This window comes from Corvus moneduloides, chromosome 1 (assembly GCF_009650955.1).
Source record: "Corvus moneduloides isolate bCorMon1 chromosome 1, bCorMon1.pri, whole genome shotgun sequence".
Taxonomy (NCBI): Eukaryota; Metazoa; Chordata; class Aves; order Passeriformes; family Corvidae; genus Corvus; species Corvus moneduloides.
This window is the reverse complement of record NC_045476.1, coordinates 145179048-145199793: the sequence shown is the minus strand read 5'-3', so window position 1 is coordinate 145199793 and position 20746 is coordinate 145179048. Positions and strand designations below refer to the sequence as shown.

General features: G+C 42.8%; 1 protein-coding gene across 1 annotated transcript in view; it reads right to left on the bottom strand.

Annotated features, from left to right (window-relative positions):
- The window catches only part of FZD6 (frizzled class receptor 6), a 29477-nt gene extending 9593 nt beyond the window's left edge, over nucleotides 1–19884 (bottom strand). The window contains exons 1-3 of the mRNA XM_032130741.1: nucleotides 19798–19884; nucleotides 18920–19300; nucleotides 473–669 (exon numbers count right to left, since the gene is read on the bottom strand). Of these exons, the coding sequence (XP_031986632.1) occupies nucleotides 473–669; nucleotides 18920–19099 (377 nt within the window). The 5' untranslated portion in view covers nucleotides 19100–19300; nucleotides 19798–19884. The remainder of the gene's footprint in view (nucleotides 1–472; nucleotides 670–18919; nucleotides 19301–19797) is intronic.
- Nucleotides 19885–20746: the final 862 nt, after the last annotated feature.

The following is a 20746-nucleotide window of genomic DNA, read 5'->3' as shown; positions in this document are numbered from 1 at the left end:
AAAGCAACACAAGACTAGGTTTGCACATTTAAGCAGTTAGGAGCAAGATATGGTTTCTACTATTTAATGTTCTGTGTCTGTTCAAATACAGAATATTCTATATTTCATTATCTTACGATGATTACTTCTAAAACCCCTAGTATAGTAAGCATGATCATCCCTAGTTTAGAGATCAGATACCAAAGCAAAATCTATGCTGTAACATATAATATTTAAAACTTCTGGAAATTTATAGTAAAAAAGCTATTGCAGAGATCTGATTATTGAAAAGATCTGCTGCAGAAAATGCAGGTGATCATTTGAATAACAAAAAAGTTTTAATACAGAAATGGTCCCATGCATAAGCACTGCAGGGTCAGCATACTAAGGAAGTTACAGCTAGGTGATATTTAACATTCTGTCCCAGATTTTCAACTCCGTCTAGGTCAAATTTGAAAATACCACTCCCACCACCTGTCAATATGAAAAATACCTGCTGCATTCCAGCTCTTCAGGCCATGCAATTCCAAAAGTGTCCATCAACTGCTTACAGTCCGAATACACTTTCTCACAGAGGCTTCGACACGGGTGAATCACGTGAATCTGATCTAGGCAGGCAGGGACAAAGGCTCTGCACAGAAATGTGTGGACGTCTGGTGAACAGTGAAGATTCATAAGAATAAGAAAAGGCTACAGGGTAGAAAAAGGCTTTGGTTAGCAATTTTAAAAAGATAATTCAAAGCACCAAAACTAACTTTCATCATTAGGGCTCACATTTGATTCTATGTAGGTTTGAAAAGATACCAGAAAATAATGTTTGTTCAGCAGTTTTGAAAAAGCAAAACCCACTGGCCTGAGTGGCAAGAGGATCCATTAACACTTCAAGCCCAGCCCTTGCCCCAGGCTCTTGGAAAATCTCTGACTACCCAAACTTCATTTTTCCTATTTGACAACATTAGAAATCTGAAAGGTATTATGAATGTCCAACATATTTAAAAAATAGAGTAAAACACTGAGTTCCTTTGTACACCAGTCAGCTTCTAAACAAATGCCCTGAGGTTTTTCAAGGTGTGTCTGTTCCTGTAGTTCCTGTTAGATTACATTTTCACTCCTAAGTGGTGTGTTGTACTCATCTTCTCTCACTCTAAAGAAATTTGGGGTTTTCTTTGATTACTGAGAATCAAATATCATTATTTCTCATTTTTAAATATCTAATTTCAAATCTCGCTCAACATGACTGAGAATTTCTTTGCCTGTGTTACCAAGTACCAGGCAGTGAGTAATTGATGACTGTTCTCACTAGAGAATTCACAGAACGAAGTTTAACTTTTTCTGCTCAATTCATTCAATTGATTATTCATAGTCAGGCTTTTAAGTAAAAAAACCCAGCCTTTCCTTTCTACATTTTCCCAGCTTTATTATTAGGGCAAATTTTTTTGGCCGAAGTACTACTGTGTGTGCAAATTTCAGACAAAGCAGGAGTTATCAGTCATTTTCACAAGTGCTCTGCACTGATTTAAGCACAGCTTATGGAAGTGAGAGCTGCCACACTGACAGCATCACCAGGCACCCTCCTAATCCTACATGGGCGCAATGTCCACAGCATCGGGGCCCACAGGAGGGAGCAGAGGAGCTGGGGGGCTGTGGAAGCAGGGCCTCGCATGAGAGAGCACAGGCAGAAATAAAACTGAAGCAGCCAACCCTGTGTTGGTGACCTCTCGGTGACTGGGCATGGATACTCCATTCCAGACCAGGTAGGGCCACGAGGTGCCAGGCACTGCCAGGACACAAGGCACACACATGGTGTGACAACATCTGACCCACACAGAAGCACTGGGGTGGCAGGCAGGACGGATCAGTCCGCTCCAGCTCGCTCACCAGGCCTGCAAGGAGTCCCAGGGAAAAGGGAGGGAAGCAGAGCGCAGGGCAGCCCAGCTGGGGGGTGTGCTCGTGCGGGAAGGCTGCGATCCCGCTGCTGCTCCAGCCGGCCCTAAGCTCCGGATGCACTGCAGGGGGCTGCTCACCGCAGTGCCTGCCACACCAGGTACCCCCTCCTGCTCCAGCTTGTGAGACTGTAACAAGCTGATTTAAACACCACTGGGAGGGAACTAACCCATGGCTGAGGGTGAAATCCAGCTGCAGCATCACGTCAGCCTAAGTGCTTTTTAAGCTGTCTTTTTGTTTAAAGCTCTTGTATTTCAGGAATAAGGAACCTTCACACCACATGTAACTAGCAAAATTCATGCGTCAGGAAAGCGAAAACAGTATTTAACACACTGTGAAGTGTGATGTTAAACAGGGACACTGTATAGAATTTTCAAAGTAGGCCAAGCTTTAAGTAAGATTTTTATTTAGTAAGAATTTTTTTTAATTCTTTGCCACCAATATCTATGTCTTTCAAACATTCAACCAATGGCTGTAAAAGGAAGGATTAGATTCTGAGTTCAGAACAGCATCCTTACTTCTTTCAGCTTTTAAGTAACCCAAATAGATATATGTTTTTTTATTTATTTTTTTTTATATATATATCCTTATCAAAGAGCAAGTCTTACTACTGAACATGCAGTTTAAAAGAGAAGACATTGATAAATAAATTTCCCTTACAAAATGGAATATGTACAACTCCTCAAGGGACCTTGGTAATAAATACAGGCATGTGTGGGGAGGAAGGAAGACGACAAGGCAGAGCAAAAATAACATAAAAGTGCTTTATGATAAACCAAAAAAATGTTGGCAGTACCCTTCAGAGCACTCCAGCTGTGTGCTGCATCTGCACATGCCATTACAACAGGCACACAGAAGTTCGATCCCCTCTCTGGATGCCTGCTCTGGAGCTGTCTTTGCTGGAATCCAAGATATGAGTATTTCATGACAGGGAGAGAAAGGCAGTTCTGGTATACTGTGTTCCAGTTCCCTAAGTTAGATTATTTCCTAAAGGCTGCACAGCTTCAGATGAAAAAAGTAGTCAGGAGCTTACCCTAAATGAATTAAATTCCCTTTGCATAATTATGATTTTTCTTTTCTTCTCAGATGTTAATTTACATTTGCTCTGTTCTTCCTGGAACTTAGGATAAAGACAATAGCCTGGGTAGTCATATTCAATTGTTGCAGAAATTGAGTTTACTTTTGACATTTTGACATACAAATTCTTGTAGAATTTGTCTTGATTGTTGTGAATTCTTCCTTCTTGTCCCCCATAGCTCATCTCACTTGACAAAATGTAAAATTAATTTTCTAGAGCAAGTTTTGGACTACCTGCCAAAAACTTTTTCAGCAACCTCATCTAGAAAAGTAAAGATTTTAAAAAATCTCAATATTTATATCAACGAAACCAACTTTACCTACAGAGGTATTTTACCAACTATTTTGATAAGCAACTCAACAGTTTTTAAATAGCATTTTCCGACATAGCTAATAAGGTTACATATTTCAAGCTTGCTCCTTTGATACAGAAAATTAACATAAAAGAAAACTTCCAGTGAAGAAAGTCAGGACATAAAACCAACCTTTACTACTCCAGCAGAGTTTCTGTTATATGAAGCTACTTAAAAGCTGGAATATCACAAGAATCACAATATCTATAATGATACTGTATATTAGAGGTAGATAATGAACAACAAGCAAAAATAAAATGTTTGCAAGAGTTTTACTAAAGCATGTTGTCATTGTCTAAACACTTGTTTAAAGAGCATATTTTATTTAAATGCAAAACCACCCTAACCGATAAATTGAAAAATGCAAATTTTTAGGAAGAATGCTATATTTAGCCTATAAAGCAATCAGAGTAGAATTCCAAAGACTTGGCTGCCAAGAGTAACTGTTCTTACAGTATTTATTTTATTTATTTCAGCTTGCTAAAAATATTTACCTTCTGACACTTGAAAGTATGAGCACAAGAGCAAGAAGTTTGATGTTCTGAAAACACAAACTGTCCTCCCGAGTCAGACCATTCAGCTGGACACCTCATTCCACCCTGGCTGGTAGCAAGGGGCTTTGTAATAAGACAACCCGATATCTCCCCCCAATTTCCTACAATCAAGGGTTTACGAAACAAGCTGCACGCTGTAACACAACCACTGTGTTGAAAAGACAGTGACAAACCTTTCTTCCTGAAACGCATCTTATCCCTTTTTCAATCACTTAACTTAAACCCTTTGTAAAATACTACAGCAGTGAGTTATCCTGCATAATTTAAGCCGGCATTGCTGAGAAAATACTGCATTTTATCTGTTTATTGTAACTTCTGGTTTTGCAGCCTAATGTGTGTTTTGACAAACAGCTAACAGATCGCACTACACTTTTTCCATGTCATTTTGTCCTCCTATTATCATTTATATATTTATATATTAGTATGGTAATGCTTTAAATTTTGATTTCTGTTCCTTTCATAACATACTTTGCCTTCTATTTGCCTTGACTACATTTGAACACTGACATCACATTTCCAGTGACAACAAAGACTGAGTGACAGTAACTGATAAAATATTGTGCCCACCCACTTGTATGGATAGTGGGTATTATTTTCCCCCCATATTTATTACTCTGGGAGTTATTTTCCCCCACATTTATTACTCTGCATTTCCCTACCCTAAATCCCAGCTACCATTTTATTGTCTAGTTGCTTCTAGCACAAGATCTTTCTGCAATTCTTTCAACCCATTTTGTTTTCTCAGCAAATTTAGTATGCACCCTTCTTCTAGGTGCATTTATGAATTAGTTGGGTATCAGAGGTTTCAGTACAAGTAACTAAGGGCAACCACTCTAGTAAATTATTTGGTATAGCATGAAACTATCAGCTCAGGATTTAATATCTCTTATTGGGAAAAAACATTTATTTATTTATTTATTTCTACTTTTCTTCTTCTTATTTAGGCAGGCATTGGAAAACAAAGTCTCCAATGGGTTACCAGCAGAGTCTTAAAAAAACATAGGCTGTGACCAAGTTTTTGAAAACTGAAGTAATATATAATATACCATCTGAATTATCCCTTTCAACAAAAGTATGGAGTCCCTCGAAAAACTCTAATAGATTTTGCAGCCAATGAGTTTTCTCAACCAAAAAAACTCTACACAATGTAAAACTTTGCCTCAAGCACACACAAATGGGATTTGTAAAACACAGATTTATTTCAGCAACTGCCTACTTTTACCATTTAAGAACAGCAGAAGTGTTAGTGAATTGTGCCTGGAACTCTGCTAACAATGAGGTATTTTTAAATGTGGGCTTCATTTCCAGCTAGCCAAAATGGAAAAGTTTCCTCATAGAAAATAGTATGTCTGCATTTCCTGATGGACCATAAAAGCAAAATCTTACCAAAACCAAAGTATTTGCTCCTCCAGCTGCACAGTCTGGAAGCAAAAAGTAAAGTCAAGATCACAAGCTCACTGACAGTTAAGATCCAGTGGCTTCAAGGGCACTTCATGTGAACCATGGATGTCCCAGCCACGAACCACTTTTTACCCAAGTGGTTAGCTGGGTAAGCTGCATGCATGCACATGTTGGTGTCCTAAGCATCCAAGTCAGGGATTAAACTCAGAATCTTATACCATTATCCTCCTCTCTTCAGGAAGTTCAGGGTCTGCATGTGGCACAAACTCACAAAATTTGCTCTTCCAGGAAACTAAGGCACTTGGCATTTCAAGCATTAGCAACCACTGTCCTGTCATATGAAGAAGAGATGAAAATCTGCACACTGAGTGACAAGAATGTTAAAAATGTTAGAATGGAACCAGACTCTTCAAAAAACAGAAATAGAGCCTCACACAGCCAATATAAATCCTGAAATATAAATTCTTATCTTCTTGACAACAGGAAGCAAAACTCAGTAAATATAAGGCAAGCAAGAATACAGTGACAATCTTAAAAAAACAACACCACAAATAAAAAAAAACAAACCAACAAACTAATAGCAACTGTAGAGTGAAAGATGATGCAGTCTGTAACAGCAAGAGGGGCACTGCCTCAAGCAGTATCAGTGAAGAACTGAGGACTGCAGTGGGATGAAAACTTTCCACTAACAAAACATGAACACCTTACTAAGTCCTAGATTCCTTATGAGGTGTGTCTATGTTATATTTTCTCCAGCGGCAAAGCCAAGCTACCTCAGAAATCCAGTTATGGTGTGGTTCTACAAACAGTAACACAACTGAGACAAGAGAAAACAAATGGTGCAAAACACAGAAATAAATGTCTAAATTCTTAAATGTGCTTTGCCAAGTAAATTGCAACCTAGAAGTATTTGTGAATCCTGTGCTCAGCATGCTTCTCTGTTTTGTGCTCAGCAGGCTTACAACTCCAAGACACAAAAGAATCAAGTTCATTATTCCATGCAGACGTTCCAAACACTCTGTTGTACCTCATCTCAGTCTGATCCTAGAGAAAAGCATTACCAGAGATGATCAGTCTCTGGGGTTCTGATGTATGATAACTACCAGCATATGCCAAAACAAGTAAGTGGAAATAGTCTCCTGTACCCTGCTAGTTAATGTCACAGAGATACCTAGATAATATAGAAAACTGTGGATTGAATTATCAAGGTCTCTGTTACAATCATCTATGGCAAACCTTTATTGTAAGAGACAGGAAATACCTTGAATTGCTGAGATACACAGAGGATTCGAGCTTTTGTTCAGCCACTGGAGTCACATATCTAAGACAGCAACAACCTGTTCTCCTAACCACTGAGTTCTACCTACCATGTTAAAACATTTAGCTTCATTAATCTAGTTAACACTGAGGTTAACTAAGTTAAACAATGACAGACACCAACTGTCTCAGTGTTAAGCCATGTCACCCCTTTGATACAGATCTTGTGACTTAAAGCAATAACATTTCAACTTTGTTGCTTACATAACTGTATTTCAGTCACTGAAGCAAAGGCAGGCTTAAGTCTGTATTTCTACAATTATACTACACTGTGCACCTCAGATTCCTACCTACTATATCAAAGATACACATTGCAATTCATGTAAAAATGTTACCTGCTTTTCAGGAAATAACACCTACCTAAATAATGAATAATTAGAGTCATGGAATATCTCAAGTTGGAAGGGACCCAGAAGGATTGCCAACTCCCTTGCTTCTCACAGGGCACCTTAATGATTAATAATTAAAAATTAATTATTAATAATTTAAAGTACCATACAAACACACCTACTATCCAGTCACTACAGAATTAAGTACAGCTTCAAACCCTAAACCAAATATATTTATAAATATATAAGTTTTCAGATGTGATAGCCAGGAAATACAGCCACTGTCAATCACAGTGCACATAAATGATCTCAGAAGAAGAGACAGTAATTACCCTTCACACTCATAGAGTTTTGCTAACAATCTTCACAGTATCTTTAGCCACTTTTACAATGACAATCTGTTTCAATTAAAAACAGCGGAGCAAGTATGGCACGGTTGATTTAATCCTACACTACTGTTACAATAGAGTTATTCTGGCCTGGATGCAAACAAGATTAGCATCACACCCAGAGAGGTTAATGCCTTCATGCAATTCCTAAATGGGCTGGCAAGGGTGGCAATTTGCCGATGGCCATAGCGAAGCAGCTGCCAAGAATCTCTGACTTCTAATTCATGCACAATTAACTAAGTCATGATAAATAAATGTCCCAACACATGAAACTGAATTAAGGATGAAATTTTCAAGTTCAATAGATTCAAAGAAAGGTTGAGAAAAGACTAGGTTCTTCCCACTGGAAGTTACATTGATGAATTTAGATCAAAGGCAAGTTAAATACACTTAATCTGGCATGTAAGGATTTTGCAGGAGGCCTAGGCAGTTTAAGTGTCAGTGTCATGTTGCTACGTGCCTGCTAAAAGCTGCTACTTAACAGCAGAACTGCAAAACAGGAACATGGGAATGCTCAAAAATGTTAGTGCAATGCCAACCATCCTTTAAACTACCAAGGAACATGGTATGAACTCATTCGAGGGCCCATATACTCCATGTCCCTACCTGAGTTGTGGGTAATAATCAGCTACTGCTGCCAGCAGGAAGTATCAGTTGTAATCTGTATTTTCTCAAGTCAGTTAAAATTACATGGGTAAAACAACAAAAGTTTTTCAGGACTGAAAGTCATCAATAGGAACAAAATATTTTAGCTATAAATGTATATAAGATATATATATTAGAAATATGAATACTTGTAAGCTCATTATGCATTTTTTGTGCATCCTGATTTAACAGACGTAAAAGAAAACCATCAAACACACATGAATTTGATTTCTGTTTTAATAAGCTGCTTTTTAAAAAGCAGCATTACTTTCTGCAGCTTCCACAATAGACTAAAAGTATATGAAGTTGTGTTTAATCTAAAAGCTTTTCAAACATTTAAAAATGTAATCCATTTAACATTTACATAGATAAGAATGAACTATTTTGTCAGATTACAAAGTAGGTTGCCAAGTTGAAAAGACAATAGTTGAAGTTCCCTACTCCAGGAAAATCTGGAGTTCAAAGAGCTGGTAGAGGGTGGCGGTGGTGTAGAGAAAAGAAAAGGGTAGTAAACAAGCCAGTGAGACAAATGATGCTGCTCTGCTGTGAAAGATGTTTGCAAAGATAAAAGCTTATTTTTGTCCTTCAACCGAACAGCAAAGGCAACACATGCACCTAGACTGTCACAGGGCTGCAAACAAAGCGTGGGGACAGCCCAGCGTGCAGCGGCTGATAAGCTGGACTGCTCCCAGCAGTGCTCTGCTCTTCCCACAGCCGTCCGGGCCAGGCGCTGCCTACCGGTCAGCGCCTGAACATCGGAGTTCAGAGGGCAAAGGACGGCAGCTGATCCTAAAAACCCCTGCACTGTAAAGCTCCCAGGGACTGGCCGGCAGGCAGCCAGGTGCCCGTCGGGGCAGGCTCGGCGGGACTGAGCTTCGTCACCCATCAGCTGAACTATCCAGGCAAGAGTTCAGATCCCGGGCTGTGCAACTGCTCAGGGAGCCAAAGCACTCAGCAGCTAAGCTAAATGTTCAATATATCTGCAACAAGAACGAATCTATCTGCAAATTCTTCACTGTCATTCACCCCAACACATGCAATATACATACACACATATATATATATATACACACACATATATGTGTCCACATATATATATATGCGTATATATATGTACACGTATAATGGCCTGAACTTTCATATTAGCTATTCAAAGGTTATGGGAATATTAATCAAAAATCCTGCCAGGGTAAGGATAAGGCACATGGGGAAATGTTTTCAAAGGTCAACAGGACAGCAAGGCACTCATGCACTTAAAAAAAAAAAAATAATAAAACGAACTCCAAAAAACTACTCCAGCACCACACCTGGGCACTAACATTGCTATTGGCAGTATAAATGGGCACAGACACAGAAAGATAAAGCAGGCTATCCTGCTTTTTTACTTTTATACACTCTGAATTGTTTTGCATTAACTATACAGAGCTACAAAATATTCTGAGTTGGAAGGGATTCACTAGGATTAAGTCCAACTCAAGTGAATGGCCCATACAGGAATCTAGCATAAGAATTTCTTTCTGTAGTAAAACAACTTAATTCCATATTTTCCCTTTAAGTATTTTCACATGCAAAATAAAAATACATATGTCCCTATATTTTTTAACTATGTCAAAGGTTATAAACAATATAAACAGGAATATTACATCTCACTATCTGAAGCAAATGAAAGTACAAGTATTTCCAATACTTTTCAAAACAGCTTATTACCAAAGTTCTCTGCATTTTTTGTTTTACCCTAAATTACAGCTTGACCTAAATTACAGATATTCCAGCCTCTGCAATTTTCAGTTCTTAACAAACATGAGAGCTTTTTCCCAAGCATTACAGAACTGATCTAGTTATACGAAGGTTTTCAATTATACATTGTATCTGGTTTAGGTTTTGTGTAAACTATACAGAGCTTAAAGGACAGACAAATACAAGTTAACTGAAGGAAAGTATATTGCAGGCTCTCAAACATCAGAAGTCTAGACAGAGCTTCATTACATCTGGACTGTGGTAGCATAAGAATTCAAATTTTAAATTCTCCATGTATTTGCCATGTATTACAGGAGTAACTGGATTTATTGCTAAACTTTTTGTGCAGAATTCAATGTAAAGGATTACCTGTAATAATGTTGATAGACCGTCTGTTATCTTTTAAAAAGCTCCCCATTTCAAGGAAATTCCAAGAGAAGTCATTACTGCCCTGGTTCCAAAAGTCATCCAGATTCGTGCTTCCCCCTCTGTCTGTGAGTGTGGAGCACAACAGCACCGCCCAAGCCACCAGAGTAGCAACCCTGCACCATTTCTTTCTTGCCTACTTCATGCATTTTTAAGCAGTCTTAAATGAAAACTTTAGTAGTCTCAAAAACCCCGAACTTTGTTACGATGTAGGAGATGTCAGGCAGGCATGCACAAGTCATCTGACCAAGCTGAAGCCCATGAAGCTGCTGTCACCTACCTCAGCATCTGCAATCATTACCTCTGCCTCCTGCTTTCACTATTTCCAGCTGGTCATACTTTGAGACACCCAGTTTTGAATGCCTGCATTAGACACTGTTTCCTTATTGTTAGCCCACAGTGCTCGTTTTGGTGACTTTCCCCTCATTATCCTCCCTATCTCTCCTGTTCTAAAAACACAAAGCCACCTTTCTTCCTCTCTGTCACATTATGATTTGTGGGCCATGTTAACCTTCGGCATTTAATGTTCTGTTTGTAGCTCTAGGTATAATCCCCAGAGAGATCCCCCACCCAACTGGATTCTTAGAATGGTGCACCTTGTACCTTCCTTGCAAGAGCGTTAGCTCGTGTGAAACAATATGCAGCTGGGACACAACGTCCTAGTAAACAGGTATTGCTAGGTCACCATGAGGCTGGATGGGTACAGTCCCTCTCCAAAAAACTGCTTTTAATTTTTGTATGCAGGACAACTGTGTGGAAAGTTCGGCCACTAAGTGCTTTGTGGCAGTAGCTACTGAGACTAAAGAAATCTGGTTATGCAGCATGAGCCAAACTGGGGAATACAGCATGAGCCAAACTTGGAAGGATGTGGTTATTCTCTGAAATAACTTGATCTACCTGAAGTTTAAGTACAGGAAAGATGGATTTTTTTTTTTTTTTCTCCCAGGAAGCTCTTGTCTAGAGGAGAGGTATCTTTGGTAAGAGGTCATCCTTACTGTCCTACAAAGACTGATCATCCAGGCCTCTCTCCCCCCATCTACAGTACCTACTTACACAGCTCTTACACAACCCCTGCACACTTCTCCTTCCAATAGCTAAGCAGAACTCAACTAAGTCTCCACTCATCTACACTACATAGTTCAGAAGAAGAGGGGAGACATATGCATCTTTTCCTCTGGCAGGCAAATTACCAATGTGTTACAACAATCACAGATGCACACAAATACACGAAGAAGACCCAAAAAGGCAACCACGTGACAAAGGAACCGTGTTTGCCCCTAAAGGTTGGTGAATCAGCAGTCAACACTGAGAGACAAAAAAAGGCAGCAAGTTTTGTGGTGCAGATACTCCCGCCCCCTACTCTGGAATGCAATAGAGAACTAAAGAGATGACACAATAGTAGTTTTAGAAATCGTCAGATTTAATCATTGCACTGTCAAACTAGAAAAGAAATCATGGACATTTGACCACATTCTTCATCCCATGTGGTTCTTTTCTGAACCATTTGCTTTTTGTGGTCTTTATCAATGAAGGCATAGGTAACATTTTGTAGCCAAGTTGTCACCCTGAACATCCATCCTGCAAATGGAAAACTAAACCTGCATCCCACATTCACCAGCAGGCAACAAAGGCTCGAGCTCCATCCAGCCTCCTGACCCATGCAGCACTGCAGACAAAGAGCATCTCACACCTAAACACCACAAAGCTCTCTTCAGAAAGACATCAGGATCCTCTGCCATTCTTAGGCTAGATTTGTAGAGATGACATAAACATCATGAGCCTTGCAAAGATGTCCACCAATGTACCTTAGTTCACCAAAGCCTTCAAGACAATCCAGTCGCTGTTGCCAGAGCTGCTGTGGGCCAATGCACTGGGTGTGAGCTGTTACTCAGTTTTGACCCCACACAGTCTGACAACTCAAGGACAGCAGAGGGCCACCAGCACACAACAGTATACAATTTTGTCCACTTTCTTACTATTCAGAGAAAGATATGTGAAGATGACCTTCAAAATCGTGGTCATCACATCACCCTCAGCAGACCTGTCCTACAAAACTGTGGTCACCACATCACCCTCAGCAGACCTGTCCTACCTAATCTAATGCTAGGTTTTGCTAATGACCAGGTAAAGTTCACAAAGTTCCACTGGGCAACAGTCACTTCCACAAAAACACTAAGACAATATGGAAATTGCACCTGTGTCTCAAAGCTTTGTACCCACTGCTTGCTTTCCCCAACTCCAAGAACGGTGTGTTCTCAGCAGACAGCTCAGCTCCCAAGCCCTAACTTCCTCCCATCAATGAAGGCAAAGTAGTTCCAAACTCAGTAGCTCTGTTCCTGTTTTCCTTCTCTATATAAATAGTTTCAGGGAAGCTGTTCCATTCATCCACAGGTGTCCTCTTGGAGTAGGCTACAGCCATAGGACTAAGTCCGTCACTGCCTTAGTTTAGCCAATAACCACATTTCAGATTTGAGTGTGGAGAAGAAGGAATCAGAGGCAAGGCTGCACAGCGAGACTAAGCTTGCAGCTACACTTGAACATTAACCAGGGCACTGCAGAATGGACAGACATCTGCAGGAGACAAACAACAAGATATCACAGTATTTCTCAGAAGTCTGCTGTTGAGAAAGATCTGCAAGACCGCCTTCCTTAGGTCAGCTTCAGGCCTCATGCACAGTGAGACTAGCCAAAATATAGCCCAGAGTAAAACTCCTCCATCTCAGGCAGCAGACAGGTAAGAAGTGTGCTGACTTCACCTTGTCATCCACTCTTGTAACACCAAATTATTTGCTAGTGTAGACATAGCCTCTGAACATGGATAAAGAGGAGGCTCTTGGAATCACACTGTCAACACCATCTCCAAGAACCCCAGCTATCATCTCTTTGTCAGGCATGCATTACTTTGGACTCCCATGCATTCTAAATAGCATCCTTGCAGAACAAAGAGCAAGGCAGTGCTATTCATGTTATCAAGTGGACAAGTACTGCTGTTCAGAGAAAGCAGCAGCACTGTGAGGTATACCCAGCCCCCGCCCTGGAGGGAGGTCTGCTGAGATAAGGAGAGTGCTTAACCTCCCAGCAGAACTCCCCTGGAAAGGCAGCTACTTTGCAGTTAAGGAGAGAAGAAGACAAACCCAGAATCCTCTGGGAGACCCTATGCAGATCCTTTGTAGCCCATTGGCCCTTACCCTCTGATACCCACCCCCTGCATCCCTATAAAGCCAGCCCCCTGCCCCTGCGAGGGGGAGAGTGTGCTCATCCCTAGCCTCCCTTCGTCGAGTGCGGACTAATAAAGCTGCCTCGTGTGGAACAGCTACACACGAGCCTCTCGTCTCTCTCTCCCTGGTCTGGCTTGGAGGCTGCCCTGCAGAGCTGAGCTGAAATCACGAGCTGACAATCACTAAAGAGCTGACAGCCTCTGCACGGGCCCTCCAGCCAGCAGCTGAGGGAAGACACCGGGCCCCGGGAAGACGATCTCTCTCGGGACCATCTCTCCAGACCGGTCACAGCTTCCTCGGTCAGAGCTACTGACCCCACACCAGCAGCCATACAGCAGATTTTGTGGATGACTGATATGCTTAAATCCAGGGTAACAGGATTACACACATTCGCCTGTCTGCTTTCAGTCAATCTGCACAAGCCAATCACACTTGAAGGACCTCAGTACTACAGGTAACAAACACTCTTTTAGTGGCTGTAGTTTACTGTACCCATAGGAATCAGCAAATATGGTTTATGAATGTTGCTATAAGCACCAATCTAAGAACTAAAGATGATGTATGTTTCTTTGGAATACCTGAGAGCAAGAGAGCAGAAAAATGAACATACACCCAAAATTTCTATGGTATTTTACAAAATTAAACAGATAACTCATGTTTTCGACCCCTTAGTCAATGCTTTTCTGCAAGTTCCATGGTGATGCTCAAAATTGAATTACTCACGTCCAACTATTTCTAGAGACATAACCAGCAGAGAAGTCAGTTATACTGCCTTGTATTTCCTTAGAGCCATATGAAGTATCCAAAAAAAATACTTTGGTATCTGCCAACTTCTATTTAACAAGCATCAATTCAACTGTTTCATCACCACAGTCTTTTGTGACCAACACTACATGCTGAGAAGCTAGTAAAATTACCTTAGTTTGTACACAGTAACACATGATGTTCTACATTTACCACTTTTTACAAAAGCCTTCCCTGCTCCTTAGTACCGTGGTAAAGAGGCAACAAAAATGTTACAAACTAAATATGAATTAAAGAGTCCTTTGTGCTCGTTCCGTTGGGCCAACGTCCACACCTCTGCACACATTCTCCACTTTAGGGTCTACGGCAGCACCAGGGACAAAATGTAACTCCAAGTAGATTGAGAATATTGGCTGTTTTCCTAAGAGATGCTGAGATTTATGCTTTTAAGTACTAGTGGTTCATATATTACACCAAGCACTGCTCATGTGGAGTACAAGCGAGAAGCAAAGATGGCTGTCTCCAGAGATTAAGGAAACTCACACCTGTGCTACTTTGCAGGATATCCTAGTAATAACCTTTTCACAAAAGAGCACTTATCTTCCCAAAACTCCCAACCTACAATGGCAGACAGCTTCTCCAATTTAAGCTTGCAGACACCAGGTTTACAGGTTTTTTTAAGTACTGTTATATTGAATTAACTGTAAATGTGTACTTAGTGGAAGCAAATTATGCCATTACCTTACAAATTTTAACTCATGCAACTTCAGTGTTAAAACTTTTACAGGTACATTTTAACCCCCTCTAAATGGCTTTGTCTAAAGTGACCCCAGTTCTCTCACAATTTCTGTCTGCTGCAGCCAGCTGCACTTAACTCTCCACAGACACGCACACACATACTCTGGCACATGGCCATGAACTCAGAAGTGAATGGAAAAATCACTACTGAATCATTTTTTCAGTCTCTCTGAGGTACTTTTTTGTTCTCTGTGCAACATTTTCCAGTGTTTTCTATAGTCTGCTCTAAAAACTCACTGGCAAGCCTTTTCCCTTTGTACTTCTACAGACCTGTGGATCTTGCCCACATCAGGAACTCTTAAGGGCTTGTTTCCTGTGGACACATTCCAGAACTGCAGCAGAACAGATTAAGAGATATGAATGTAAGTTACAGCACAGTTAACTCTCTGCCTTGCTGGAATAATGCCTTCAGTTAACAACCTATTCCAGGGTAGTTAAAGTAGGAATTACTCTGGAATTAGAAGTGACTTGTTTTTGTGGATGACCACGAGGGGGAGTTACACATACTTAAGTACAACTGTAATGAACCAGATCTTCTGCTATGTCCACTGATTTTCTTCATCAGACAAACCCTAGATCTTCCATCTCCCAACCTGAACCAGTAGTAACAAGAGCAGTGTTACTGTTAAACTGCTTTGAGATACAGAGATGGTAGGCATCTGCAACTAATCAGATTCCACAGTCATGCAGCTGTTTAGCAAACATGCACAAAACTTCACACCACAAAACCATGAGGTTTTACTTCCCTAAAATCACCATTTGTTGTGTAAAGAAAACTAATCCAAACATAAAGTAAAACTCAAGAAGTCAAAACTCAGTCTGCCAAGTTGAAAGCTCAGAATTAAACTAAATAAATAAATATGTGAATGGAGGGAACAACTGGAAATTATGTATTTTTTACTGCAGAAAACAAGATCCCAGAGGGACTATCCTCACCAGCCAGAACATCCATAACAGAGGCCCTAGGACTGAGTTAGTAATTTTCCTGCTCCAGTGCTTCAGTGTTCTGGTTTATAGCACATCATTATGAACAGCTGATACATGAGGCAGAATTGTAAGACCATGTATCAGCTGCTTTCCCAGAAGACAACCATTATCTGAGACAGTAGCTCCACATCATCCTCTCCTGGAGGATTACTATGAAGACACCATCCAGAAATACCAATTTAACACATTCCCAGAAATCAGAGGAACTGTACAGAAGACTTCGTGCACCAGCAGATGGAAAGCACAGCTCTTCTGGCTACACAACACTCCCTTGCAGCAGAACACACCTGTAGAGCCTTCAGTGTAGGACACTGTGAGTTACCACTGTTTTGGAGAGTGAGCTTCACCTTGAGGTGAGACTTATCCTCTTGACAAATCTTGGTCCTTTTGGAGAGTAAACACTTTCCAAAAGTTTTTAGAGGGGACAGAAACATAAAACTGGACTAACATTAAGGCTCTCTCTGCACAAAATATTTTTGATTTCTTCAAGATGTCTCTACCTTGTGCCTTAGGATTGCATGATTAAGCATCTTACTCAAAGTCAACTATGATACAGGGAGCAAAATACTGCAGGCCTCAACCTCAAAACCCAGTGAGACCTTACATGCAAAGATGTAAATCTCATGCCCAATCTTGGGAACAGGCAGGGGGAGGGGAGGAGGAAGAGCAAGATAGAATTAAAAAAGAAAGCCTTTAAGCACTCCTACTGAGGATCAAAAGAAAGCACTTCTATGGAATGCAAACATGCTATTAAAATTCTTTCTTTGGTATGAATGAAGTTTCGACTGAAAAATACAGAAAAATTCAAGCTTTTAAAACAACAGAAGTCTCCTCCACCTCCCAACCCGCTGCCTGTTTATGGCTGCAAAATGAAATGAAAACACTATTCCAGAAGCCAGTGACTCCTCCTCCCCTGCTGCAACACCAAGTTCCCTGAAAAGCAGAACCCTTTAACAATCCTGCGAAGGTTCTCTGTTACAACCAACTATGGACAAACTGGCGCCATTACTGAATGACATGCAGAATGACATTAAAATGTGTAAGTGACATTGGTACACACTGGTCCCTCGCAGAAGGAAGGCCCAGCAATGAACCACCATAAGTTTTTACCATACTAATTCCAAATCTAACTGCTACCAGTGGATTCAACACTAGCTTCATACAGAACGGGAGCAAACTCCTTTTCACCTGTAAAGCATCTGCCCTAAAAATTCACTTCGACCAAGCAATCCATCATCACTGCTGGACCACAAATAAAGGCAGGCAGACAACCACATAAGAGGCAGTTCAGAAATGTCTGCACAGCACCATAGTAGTAAGGAATACCAAATTAGAGGCCAGGCAGTGGGAATGACAGGAGACTAGGAAGCCAATCAAAGAGGGTAGGGAAACCAAATCCTAATAGACACTGTTGTTCCCCACAGCCACCCAGCCAGTTAGCTGAATCGTGATCAACCACTGTAGTAGTCAGATTATAAGAGTGACAGGACAGAAAAAGAGAGAAAACAACGGAACTTCTCACTACCACACAATTTCTAATGAAGTAGCTATACAAGAAGGTAAATAGCTATATATAAGGTAAGCCATGAATCCTTTCCAGAAGGAACTCCCTCCACACATGCACTAGGCACAAGTTACTGACATTTGAGAAAAGTCAGACATAGCAACCTAATAAAACTGGCTCTGTGGTCTCTGTGCCCCAACAGCAGCATGACTGGAAGGCACAAATACTGACAAGCACTGGCTCAATGGCTGCAGTTAAGACACACCAAGTAAGAAGCAGCAGCGTACCTGCGGAGATAAAGTGGCAGACACTGCAGGAAGCATTCCTGACAAATGACAACTAGAGAAGAACTGCACAGTTCACAACTGAAGCCTACAGCCTGCCTTCCAACTTAAAAGCCCTCAATTTATCAGAGATCTGCAGCTGAATTCAGTTGCTTGCTTACAGATGGCTTAATATTTGATACCAGAATTTCCATACATCTACACCAGGCTGACAAAAACAATGTGAGACCAAAGCCTGTGCCATTCCAGGCTGGCAACTGGTGGCCAAACAGGGAATTGTGATTATCCCAAGCAACGCTAAAAACATGTTTTGGCAACTGAACCAAGCTCCTCCTCCAAGCTCAGTAAAGAGTATGCAAATAAGATTTTAGTAGCAGTACCTCCAACACCACATATAATTTTTTTAAATAGAAACTTAATATTCACCTCACTTCTGTTTCACTCTCTGCATAGCACAAGACACTGAGCTTTTCAAGACCTGTGTTAAGATTTTCCCCCTCCTCTTACCACTGAAAAGCCATTATTAAAACAGGTTTAAAACTTGTTTTACAAGCCTCTCACCCAGAGAGGCTCTCGCCCTTTACAGGTATTGCTATGGGCAAAGCCTTTCCACAACATGGCATATTCTCAGGGGAGCCACACTTACAGTCAGTTCAGGTAAGAAAAGTGCTTATTTTCAGTTTAAAAGAGCAAAGTTGCTCTTCCAGTCAGAAGTTTCAGCATCTGGTCAGAAGACAACAGAATGGAAAATCCACAATGGAGAACAGGGCTAAGAATAACTGCAGGTGCTTCTCCTTAGTAGATGTAAGCTGAGAGAGGAGCAAAAAGCATCTTCTAAATATGACTTTTGCACTGAGTTCAGGCAGGCCAGGATAGCACAAACCATTTCCCCTGAGAATTTCAACAATTGCTCTGTATAACAGTAAGGTGCCTGAGCTATATGTGATCAGCTCTGCCAAAATGCTCTGAATAGCCACATTGCTGTGCTACACCCATTCCTCTTCCACTCTAATACAGGATCCAAGGCAGGGTGGAGGGAGGAAATCACTAGCTCCCTTACATAGTGTTTATGCAACCAAGAAGCTCTAGAACACTCTGTTTCAAGAAACATCTACTCACTAAACATTATCAGCGTTGTCATTCAGGGCAACAGGTATCCCAAATAATTTCTTAATGACAAATTTGTTACATACTATCATTGGGGGGGGGGGGGGGGTGAGGGGGAGAACTTACGTCCATTTTGCGAGCAGCCGTGTCCTGATCATAGTGTCCCATGATGTTTGGGAAAAAAGTCATATTGTAAGGCATTCCTGAACATCTGGAAATAGTAATTGGCTCACATGTGAATAAGCTGTGTCCTTGCACCAGAGCTAGAAGTAAACTGCAGGTCGTAGAGAACATGAGTGCTCCCATTTTGTCAGGATCTCCAGCTTCAGCACATCGCTCTGTTCAGTAGTTAGACAGACCGGCGTTGCACAAGGATAAAAACATGCATCTTCCTCTGCTGGCTCCAGCGCAAGGCAGTAAGGCACACAATCAGACTCGTCACAGCTGCTTTAGGTATTGCCCTATTTTAGCTGAGAGCGATTTTACTAAATCCCTTCTTCTTCGAGCCTGTACGTGCGAAGACGGGACAGAGAAGTGAATATCAGAAACAACCCGATGGTGACCACCCGTCCGAAGGCCAAGTTCGGCCTGCGCCCCGGCCTGCAGGCAAGAGGGCAGCTCCGGCCGGGCCGGGTGCCCCGCGGCCTCTCCCCGGCCCCACACACCCTGTCGGGGCCGCGGCTCGGCGCCGCCGCGCTCCGGGAGCGGCGCGTTCGCCCCCCGCTCCCGCCCGGGCCCCGGAGCCACCGCCGCTCCCAGCGCCCCGTTCCCAGCCCCGCCCTGGGAAGCGGCGCCCGCGGGCCCGGCAGTGCAGTCCGCCCAGGACCCGGGGCTCGCCGGGCGCGGCCCCGGCGCCGCATCCCCGCCACGCCCGGGCCGCGCCCCCGCCAGCCCCTCACCGGGACCCGCCTCCCGGCGGCCACCCGCAGCAACGCTCCGAGTTGGAGTCGCTGCTCCCCGGGACGAGACTGGACGGGGCCCGACTCGCTGCCCGCTGCACTCACCGGCAGCGGCCCCTCCGCGATGGCCGCCCCGCGGCACCTGCAGGATGTGGCGTCTGGCGGGCGGGGCGGGGCGGCCGCACCTTCCCGCCCCGGTGGGGGCCGGTGCCGGCGGGCGGGGCCCCGGCCGGGACTGCCGGGGCCGCGGGGAGCGGGGAGCGGGAACCCGGGACCCGGCCTGTGTCGCCGCGGCTCCGGGCTGTCCGTGGGCCCCGGCCGAGAAGGGCTCCGGGACTGTAGCACACACACAAACGGCGTGAAAATCCCTTCAAACTGACTCGGCACTGGAGTTTTCATAAACATCTCTGTAATGCACTGTATAAATTCTGAAGGCAGCTTACAGACATTCAAGTGTCGGAACATGAACCTGTCCCGCTGTTGGAAGCGGTCTCGAGGACTGTTTCCAAGCGCACCTCGGCCTCTGCCGGGCGGGAGGGCTCCGCCACAGAGGGCGCCCGGCCCCGCGCTGACACCTTCGCCGGTACCTTCGCTGACGCTTTCACTGCCACCCTGGCTGCCACCTTCGCTGCCACCTTCGCTGTCACCCTGGCTGCCCCCCTGGCTGCCACCTTCGCTGTCACCCTGGCTGCCCCCCTGGCTGCCACACCGTCCTGCAAAAGGCCCGAATCCTCAGGAGACAACGGGTGCAGACAACGCAGTAGATGAGGCTACAGCGGAGGAAGAGATTGATATTAGAAGTCGATGTTTAGCAGTTGAATTTAATGAAGGAAAGGGAAGTAATCTGAAGTATTTGCTGGGGAAAGAGACATTGTGGTGAGAAAAAAGGGAAATGACTGTTCAAGCGAAGAAGGAGCATTGTGGTGACTTTGGTGCTCAGACTACCACTGTCTTCCAGAGACTCGGCTCGAGCATGTGTGAACTGTCCTCCCACCGCTCCCACACCTGCTGCTGGCTGAGACCACACATACCAGACAAGTACTGGCCATGTTCA